General features: G+C 27.9%; 1 protein-coding gene across 1 annotated transcript; it reads right to left on the bottom strand.

Annotated features, from left to right (window-relative positions):
* Positions 1 to 3,723: 3,723 nt before the first annotated feature.
* LOC145954434 (uncharacterized) lies at positions 3,724 to 10,533 on the bottom strand. Its single transcript, XM_083068595.1, has 2 exons — positions 5,568 to 10,533; positions 3,724 to 5,444 (listed from the first exon to the last, which is right to left on the bottom strand). Exons 1-2 carry the CDS (start codon positions 5,948 to 5,950, stop codon positions 4,973 to 4,975), a joined length of 855 nt encoding a protein of 284 aa, XP_082924721.1. The 5' UTR covers positions 5,951 to 10,533; the 3' UTR covers positions 3,724 to 4,972.
* Between the last annotated feature and the right edge of the window lie 362 nt (positions 10,534 to 10,895).

Genomic DNA, 10,895 nt, shown 5'->3' on the forward strand with positions numbered 1-10,895 from the left:
TTGACTGATATTCCATTAAAAATCTCTTGTCGAAAATCATGAAATTTTTGACAAACCATTATCTAGTGCAATTCAATAACCGATTTACTCTTCAAAGTTTACACAATGATATGTTCAATATGATAGATATACTATCACAAACAATACTCAGAACAACAAAAAATATGAAGAAAAAAAACTTAAAAAAATAGATAATAATGTCCCTCTTAAAACTCACTCTCTTTATATAGTATCAAAGGAACTAATCTATTGGCAAATAATAGAAAAGAAATACTTTTAATACCAATGGTAAAAAAAAAATTAATATGCTAACAATAAATTAAAATAATTAACATTTATATGTCATTATTTTCACAATCTCCACTAATGATAATTAAGTGAAAGAGAGATAAAATAAATATTTGAATTGTCGTTTTCCTCCATTGTTTAACTTTACAACAGTACTAATTTTTGAACAATTAAAATATAAATATTCCGTCTGATTTTGAATATAAACAACAATAAAAAAAAGTTTCATATTTAATGATGTTAAATATAAATAAATACCACTATTTAATATTGTCATCCTTAAAATATTTTTTTATTTAATTGTGATTGTATTTTCGTAGTCTATAAACATGGTTAAAATTAAAACATATTATATTAGTGCATTAATTGTTGTTGTTCCAGTGTTAAATTGGAACCAATTGATCTTGATCACCAAATATTATGATTATAGTATTTAAAATAGAGTTGTTAATGATACTTCAACATCAATATTTAATATTAAACATTGACGTTTTGAGTCTCATGGCATTTTTTTTACATATAAATAACAATTAAAAATAATCAATTGGGAAGTTATTAACTGAATAATTCATAATCAAACAACAATTGAACAATTGAAAGTTATCTAAACAAAATTACCTAAACAATTGAAAATAATTAACTGAGCAACTTAACAACTCTAAACAATTAAACAATCGAGAGCAATTGTTAAACAAATTCTAAACAACTGAATACAACTTAAGTCTCACACACACTTAAGTTATATATATCTTTGATATACATTTGACAAATATGTCATAGTTGTTGAAGTTGAAATTATCGAATTCACAATACTTGAGTTATTTAATTAAATTTATGGTACTACACAAATGATTAGATAAGAATTTGAAATTGTTTGACAAAAGATTAATTTTAGTAAAAATAAACTAAAGCAGTAAATTGTAAAGACTTTGAATTTATAATAAAAATAGTCAGAGATTCATTCACTAATTTTTCTATGTAAAAATCTCTTAATTTTTCATTCAATGTTGTAATTATAGAGTTAATTTGACACCCAACAATTATATTTAAATCTTAATTTCTTATGTGATAAAATCTAGGTTGCTAAAGAAAAATCTCAAATCTTCGGTAATTTTTAATAGAGTTAATCATCCATACACTGTCAGTGTAAAGTTTTTTACACTGGTAACCAATCATATCTTTTAAATTATTTTATTTTATTATTATTTCATTAAATAAGCAACTGACATGATATTATTAATAGATATGATTAATTGTCAATGTAAAAGAATTTTACACTGACAGTATATAGGTGATTAACTCTTTTTAATAAACAATCTTGCATTAAAGTCAAGGACAAAAAGTCGATTGATAAAATTTATTCTAATTTCTTGGTAATAAATGTTATTAGTGTTTTATCTAGGTTGTAATTTTAAAAAGGATTTTTCAACCTCGATTAAAATTTATAAAATCATATAGATGTTCATCAGGTCACAACAAATATTAAGTATAAGAATAAAACGATTAACTAAATAAATAAATTTATTTATTGAATGAAAAACACAAAGAAGATTACATAGTTTTAGTAGTTATCTCAGTCTCCAATAGTATAAACTTAGCCACTCATGACTAAGGGTTACATAGTAAAAGAGAGACTTTTCAACAATTTATGATTACAAGAGTAACCTCACAAGAACTCTCTATAATCTTTCTAGAATTATTCCAAGAAGAATATTTAGATTATTGGAATTGAATATAGAGACCTCCAAGAAGCTTATTTTTAAAACAATTCTAATGGGCTTTTAGGTATGATACACTCGCTCAGAGTATCCATGTAACTTGCTTTGAGTGAGCATATGCTTATAGGGATGCACTTTGACTTCACTCGCTCATAGCATTTTTGTGATAGCTCTAAACGAATTTCCCTCACTCAGCACACAAGAAGCTTGTTCTAATTGAGCTAGTGTAATCTTGTAGGGTTGCTCTCTAACTTGCTTCACTTAGAGCGAGTTATTGGTCGCTCTGAGGGAAATTGGAATGAGTATGTAACTTAAAGCGATGGCTTTCCTTGTTGATTAAGCTCAAAATGAAGATATAACCCTGGTTGGTTTTGATGATTACAAATAAGTCTTTTGAAAGATAAAAGTGCAACTTGTAGATGGTTTTGAGTTTTGAGGCTCTTGTAAATAAAAGTGCAAATTATATCTTGTTTGTGTGTTTTAAGACTTGTTGCTTGTGTGTTTGGTAAGTAACTTAGCATTTTATCTCTATCTAGATGATGATTGATGATTTAGACATGTGTTAAAACTGAATTGTAAAGGGGGATGGTATGAAAAATGAAGATATTAAGTTTTCACTTAAAATAATCGATTATTTTAAGTAATAGTTGATTATTTACTCTATTTTTCAATTACCTAAGGAGAAATTGTTGTAATAATCAATTTTTCAGCAAAATAATTGATTATTTTAGAAATAAGGTTCTAGAATAATTAATTATTGCCCAAAATAATTGACTAAAGTGTTTTTGGTTGATTTCCAGAATTGCTAAGAACAAAATAACTGATTATCCATGTAAATAAGTAATTATTTTAGTTAGAAACTTATATATATATATATATATATATATATATATATATATATATATCATTTTTCACACCTTGAAAAGAGAGACTTGAATATTTGTGATTTATTTTACAAAAACACTCTTTAAAATATATTTCTCTCTACAAGAAGATGTTCTTCAAACCTTTGTGGTAATCTCAAGAAAGTTTTCAAGAATAGAATTGATCATCATCTTCATGGAGTGAAAGGTTAAGTTACATGGTTGATTCACCTTTTCTGATATGTTTTGTATATCAGGTTAATTCATTCCTTAAATTTTTGTATTGATTGTTTTCTTAAGTAAGTATCTTAAGAATGGGGAATCTTGTAGTGGGGTGCTATAAGTAGGTATTTCTTGGGGTTTAAGAAGTGGTTTCTTTAATATTATAGAAGTGTATTGCATGTTGTATCGTAATTGTAAAACTTTTAATATTAAAGATTAGTGAAAATACATATTTTAAAAACATTACTATCGTAATTGTAAAACTTTTACATAATATACATACTTTTTTTTAATTAAAAAATTACTATATTTTAAAAAATATTTATATTCTAATAAAATAAAATTATCTATGTTTAAATTATCATATGTATAAAATATAAGTTCAAAGGAATGTCTATTTATTTGATGTTTTTCAAATTTTCAAAGGAGATAAATTTTCATATATAACAGAGAATACTCTTTAATAATGAACCAGTAATTTTTGTAAAAGTTTAAGTAAAAACACACTCACACACATACACACACACACACACACACACACACACACACACACACACATATATATATATATATATATATATTAATATATATATATATATATATATATATATATATTAATGCTCATATATATAATGTAATAAATTAAAAAAAATTAATTTTTGATAAAATAAAATTTGTAACATGTACATTTACCTCTTGTACTTTCTATTTATTGTATATATTGATTAAAAAAATTAAAATGGTAATGATTGTAAGATTTATGTTCTATATATAATTTTTATTATAAAATATGTTTTTAAAACAATTATCATCTAAAAGTTTCTATTAGATATTAAAAACATGTATATATCATAAATAAATTAAATTAAATTTTTATAAAATTTAACATATTTTCTTTTATATTTTTATTAGTGTTAAATTATTATAAGGTAGGGTTCTAGGATTTTATTTTTAGCCAAACATTAAAAAAATTATTTAGGATAGATAAATAAACCATACTTAAAATATATATTTTCAACGAAAGTTAGATTCAAACTTACTAAATTATAAATAATCTAGTTTGACCTAATTCTAGTCGTAATCGTAAATATAAAAGTTTATAGAAAATAACTATAATGTATATTTTTACTTTTAAAAATGATATGTAAAAATAAATATTGTTCCACTATCTAAAGTTACTAAATCTGTCACTATTTATTAAATGTAATATGTTTATTTGATATACATTTTTTATATTAATACAATTATTAAAAATAATTAAAATATTAAGTTTCATCTTTCCATCCAAATCTCATCACTTCACTTGTTATTTACTTAACCAAGTTATAACTTGTGGCCAATTTAGGCCACCATTAAACCTACTAGGCTACTTCTCATGATCACCACCACCTTCATGCCTCATCTTTATCTTATGGGTTTAAACTTTAAAGTCGTCTTACTTTGCTTAAATTTTTTTTTTTCACATGTAACGACGATACATATCAATTTTTATTGTATCATATATAAAAAATAATAATATCGTAAATCAATTAAACAAAAGAAATATATTAGGTCATTTTTAAAAATTAAGAAATTTGACTAAACTTTTTAACAATAAAAGAGCCAATAAAATAAGAAGCTCAAAAAAATAATTTAACTTATTCAATATTAATTGTACCAGCAGTCAAACTTCTCAAAAAAATTCTCATAATTTCTTGCCCAATAGAATATATATTCTAGATTCATATTTGACTATGTTAGCTATTCCATTGTACCAAGAATCACACTATCAACTGCATAAAATAAAAATTACTCTTGCCACAAAAATAAAAATTAAACCATCGATACATAACTTGAGCTACATGGAGTTTCTGCTAAGCTTCAGAATATTGAAAAGATGAGTCATATATTTTTGGAGGTTGAAGGGCAACAATAATTGTCTTTGTTGCATTTATGGAATTGTTGTACCGCAAGAGATAGACAAGAAATGGAATTATGATGCTCAATGTGTTGAGGCTCTTTATTATTAAAATATTTATATTCCTCCATTGGATGATGCACATTGCTTGGTGGGTTGAGTTGCGAGTCTTGTGACACATATTGTGTTTCTTGCATATTTTGTGCCTGCATCGCAAAATTTGGAGTTGGAAGAATCCCATTTGATTCATAAATGTGCTGAGGGATCCTTGTATCCATGTCTTGTAATGTTATGTCATGGATGCTTTTTCTTTTCTTCGATTCCTTTGATGCACTCAACCGATTGAAAAACTTTTGGGCATGACTAGAAACTTGGCTTGCCTTTTTTGTTCCAATATATCTTGCAATATTTTTCCAATCTCCCTTACCATATATCTGAAGTCCGACTAGAAATAACCTATATACATAATTCAAAACAATAGTAAGAAAACGAGAAAACATATGTTAGAATATAAATAATAATAATAATAAAAAATATTGAAAAAAGATAATACTAAAAATTTAATTAAGAGATATATACCTATGTTCATCTTTATTCCAATGAACATATTTCTTGCGCCGAATTGAAACTGATAAGTTATCTGAATCACTCAATAACTTGATGATATCTAACTCGGCATGAATGACATTTGATGTCTCTCCGACAATTAATTTATCCGTATTATCCTGCATTAACATTGGGGAGAACTCATTCACTGGAGGTGAATGATCTACATAATTCCAAAACTCATCCATATCAAACTCAATATTGTCAATCAATAATGACTCCTCCGATGACTTGGGAAGAACTTGAGTGGCAACATTGAAAAACTGTTTTTCAGAGTCATTCAACAATTGATGATTGTCATTGAAAGTTGTGTTGGAGCCAACCTTTTCAGCATTGTGACTGTGTTGTTGAGACATTCTTCTTCCTCTTGTTTAATTTGGGACTAGCTTTGAATTCAATCACTTTTCAAGACTTTTTCCTTTTCAAGTTGAATTTTGGTTTCGTTTACAATACTGCTCATTTTTTATATAGAGTAATGAATTAATTTTCTTTTTTGGCGCCTAAAAGAAATCTATATATTACACTTCAATTTAAATTTTCTTTTAGTAGATAATAATCACATGTCAGTTAGTTAGTTAATTATATATTTTATCTTTGCATTTAAAAAAAAAATCTGCCCAAACAAATAGTTAAAAAAAATTCAAAGTCATGAGTTACACTTTCTTTTATGACGCCAAAATGAAATCTATATATTACACTTCTATTTAAATTTTCTTTTAAGAGATAAGAATCACATGTGAGTTGGTGAGTCGATTATTTTTTTTATCTTTGCTTTTTTCTTTAAAAAAATTTGTCCAAAGATAGAGTTAAAAATTTCATAATCGAGTTTCTTTTATGGCGCCAAAATGAAATTTATATATTACACTTCAATTGAAATTTTCTTTTAACAGATAAGAATCATATACGTATGGATTAGTTAGTTAGTTATCTTTTTTATCTTTGTATTTTTTCTTTAAAAAAATCGGCTCAAACATAGAGTTAAAATTTTCAAAATCGTGAATTAGATTTTCTTTTATGCCGCCAAATTGAAAATTATATATTATACTTCAATTTTAAATTTTTTTTAGTATATAACAATCGTTAGTTATCTATTTTATCTTTGTATTTTTCTTTAAAAAAAACTGGTCTAAACATTGAGAGAAAAATTTCATCCGAATGTAATGAATTTTGAGACTCTCAAAATATTTTTATCTAAATGTCTTAAAAATATCCGCATAGATGATAACTAATTTATTGACATTTGAATTTTATTTTATCTATTTAATTAAATATATTGAATTTTATGGTGTGCCAGTTTTAAAATTTAATTTTGAGTTTATTAAGTTTAAAAAATCGTATTTGGAAGGAGTAAAAAAATAAAATTAAAAAACATATGAAAAGAGGATATAATTTATTAAATGGTTATCATTAAGTAGAAACTCAAATATGTACTAAGAAATGAAGTTATTAAACTTAGAGTTTGGAGTTACAAAGATTTGAAGTTACTTAACTCGTCGCCTATTTCCTTTGCCTTTGAGTTTGAAGCGACTTCCGACAACGGAATTAAATTTTGAAACACTAGTTGTAAAAATTTGATATATTTAAACTTTTTAAGACAATAGAGAAAGTATGAAGGAAAACTTAGAAAAATAGATAATAATCTCTCTTAAGACTCACTCTCTATATAGTATAAAGAGAATTAGTCTGTTGACAAATAATAAAAAAATACTTTTACCAATGGTAAAAAAACATTTAATATGTCAATAGTAACATTGAAATAATTAGTACTTATATGTCATTATTTCCACAATCCCTCACACAAATAAGTGAAAGAAAGGTAAAACAAATTCTAAGTAAGAAAAGGTTCTTGTGCTTAAGTGTTAATGTCCATAGAATTGAATTAGCACATATTGCAATATTGTAGTGAGACAATACCTTATGTCCAAAAAGTGAATTATTCTTGAATTTAATGGATTTAAGATGTGACTTCCATACCACACACTTTTACCTTTAAGAACATGATAACACAATGTAACCGAAAGAATTACAAGAAAACTAAAAACTAATGTTCTCCTAAGTAAATGAACCAAACAAGTGCTAAACTAGTCCTAACTACTCCTTGATATCACTTGTCTTATAAAAGAAACCTAACATTCAGGATTAGGCCTCATCACCAACATCCTCAACACATACCATGTGGATGATCACTTATAACAATCACAAGAAAATAGTGCAGGAATACAAACAGGTTACCCAAACAAAAACAACACATATAGTCAGATATACCATACACAAATACACATTCAGGAGTTGGTACGCCTATAGCTCTAGACCAAGCAAACCTTACAACGATCATATGGACATTTTTGCACGAATCTTGGTAGAGATCAATCTTGCAGATTCTTTGTCAGATCAGTTGCTGGTTGAAAGAGAAAGTTATGCATTTTATGTTTCTTTAGAATTTGAAAGACTTTTGGTTTTTTGCTCTTCTTGCCAATGTATTGGACATAATTTTGCTTCTTGCAAAGTTCAAAAACCTACAGGTGGTGCTAGCTACAATTTAAAGACTGCACAAAAACTAGTTTCTGATTTACGTAAATATGCAGAAAAGAATGAAACACCAAGAACTGATTCGGGAGTTGCTCCTCCGACTAGTGATCATGTTAATCAAACGGATATAATTCGGCTCTAAATATTAGCAAGGTTTTAGCCTCTACCTCTCATGATGCACCTGCGGTGCAATCTAATCCAGCCAATATTGAAATGATCAAATTTTCTAATATTTTAGATTCAGTGGTAGCTGACTTGGACATACATCTTGTTGCTAATCAAGTTGATATATCAGTTTTACCGATTAAAGTTATTTTAACCTTTGCTCCTTGTAATGATTCTACTGCATAGGTTTTTCCAAACTCTCATGTAATTATTCAATTTCCTTACAACCCGGGAGCTGAAAAAGTTGATGCTGCTATAAATTTTGGATTTGCACAGCTTTTCAAAGCTGGTGGTGGCTCCATTCGTAATCTGGACAGTGCCTTGCTGGATAATGCAGCTGGGAGTGATCCAAAAATTATTTCGGATGTTGGAGTTGAGGAGCGTGCTATTGCTAATTACAGTTCTACATTGCTTGATGAGCAGCCGGTCAATTTGGTGGTCGTTGACTCGGTTAAAGATCTTGCAAACCGAGAGGTTCATTCAGCTGTCATCGCAAAAAACGACCTTAGTTGATGACACCTATTCTGTGTCTGCTGCACAAGCTGTTCCAGAATCTCATGCGGTGATCCAAGCTTCTAGCTGTCAGAAGGGTGCAATTTCTAGTGTTGCACCAGCTGAACGTGATTTTCAGTCTTCTCGGGGACTAGCAAGTGGCAACGATTCTTCTTTAGATGGCATGCCATCTTTGGAAGAGATCTCAAATGATAATAATCAGCACCATCAATCTGATTAGGATCAAGTTTTAGTCTCGCATGTTGCTGTTGACATAGCTCAAGCGCAACCTTATTCCAATGCTATAGCAGAATGTGAAGCTACCGTTTCTGATGTTTCAGCAAACACAAAATCTCATATAAAATGAGATTTCGCAACCATTGCAAATGTTGCTACCGAATCTGAAGATGAATAAGAGGATTTACTGCCTCATGTACCAAAGGATCTTAAGTCTAAGAGTCCAAGTGCGAGTAGCTTTTTGCTGGACCCATGTCTTGATCGAATAGCTGACTTCTATAATGTTCAATAAGAGCTTTCTAGTTTTGCTCCCTCTGTCCAGCAAGAGTTCAAGATCCTTGCAGAGAGTGGATATGTGTGGAAGGAAGTGGATCAACCCTCTCAAAAGGATAAAGCTCATAGTCACAAGAAACCTTCAGTGTCTAGACCAAGAACTAGATCAAGGGCTGCAAAATCCTCCAAATATTCCTGAATTAGAGCTACTTATACTTGAATACTTTCGGATCCTAATTGCTGGTTTAGTCTTGATTTAAGGTCTATGGCTAGGTGGCTATTGTGTATGTGCAATTTTGTTGTTTCAGTTTTATCTTTGGTTAATTTTCTTTGTATTTTTTTCTTTACTCGTTTTGTCGGTGGGTTTTGGTTTGGTTCCCCTCTATGTACTTTTACTTTTTCTTTTAATATTAGAACTATTGATATGAAACATATGATTGATGGGAAGTCGGGTGTTAACCTAGTTAGTACGTCTTCTTCATATTGATGCTATACCACATCTACCCCTTTTTTAAAAATACACATTATCATCATACTTATTCATTCATAGCATAATAAACAACAATAGATAAAGTTATAGTGCATTATGCAATAGACACAAATTACATGATAACATGCATGTGACACTAGTAAAAACATCTCACTTGTGCATTGCTGTTAGCAATACACTAGAGTAGTCCAGGAGTATATGTTGGGTCACACCATCTACCTCTCACTAGAAAGACATACTATCAAGATCTAGTTGGGATAACTAAGTCTTGCAAGATACATCTTATACTCATGAGGGGAGGATTGAGACTTCCAAATTGAGCTATTCCCATGGTTGGTTCCCAATCTTTTACATAAGGGACATTCTCTAGCAATGTATTTCATATCGTACCCTTTAAAATTATTTGTATACATATGATGTATGCCAATCAGACTCAATGCATTACATTCACATGACTTCATGACTTCAAATTTCACGTATTTCTCATATGACAATACTCATCATTCATGTTTATATATTCGTATATAGACATTAATTCACCTCCACATTCAAACTACAATATAGAATTTTTTTTTATGCATATGATGCATGTTAATCAAACTTAATGCATTACATTCACATGACTCTATAACTTCACATTTCACATATTCCTCATATGACAATACTCATCATTTATGTTTATATATTCATATATTGACATTAACTCACATCCACATTCACACTACAATACAAGAATTTTTTTTATGCATATGATGCATATCAATCAGACTCAATGCATTATATTCACATGACTCCATGACGTAACATTTTACATATTATATTGTAACGCCTAATTTTGTATAATATTAAACATAATATTATATATATATATATATATATATATATATATTTGTATATATGTATAGGTTGTTAACACAAGTATATATATCATTAATATTATTATACATAAAACAAAAGAAAATTTTGTAAACTTGCTTACATATAGTTAGTTTATAATTACATTACGAACTATTCAAAACTATTTACAATAACGTACTTATTTAAAAATTATGGTTTTTCACACTCTTACTATAGTATTTACATGTTAGGTTGATACAAGTTCACTGTTGGATTAA

This window comes from Cajanus cajan, chromosome 2 (assembly GCF_000230855.2).
Source record: "Cajanus cajan strain Asha chromosome 2, NIPB_CcT2T_4, whole genome shotgun sequence".
Lineage (NCBI taxonomy): Eukaryota > Viridiplantae > Streptophyta > Magnoliopsida > Fabales > Fabaceae > Cajanus > Cajanus cajan.

Excerpts from the sequence above, each read along its gene's own strand:
- LOC145954434 (XM_083068595.1), bottom strand. The coding sequence starts at position 5,950 with ATGTCTCAACAACACAGTCACAATGCTGAAAAGGTTGGCTCCAACACA. Across the intron at positions 5,445-5,567 it reads TGGAATAAAGATGAACATAG|GTTATTTCTAGTCGGACTTC; the intron begins GTATATATCTCT and ends TTATGTATATAG.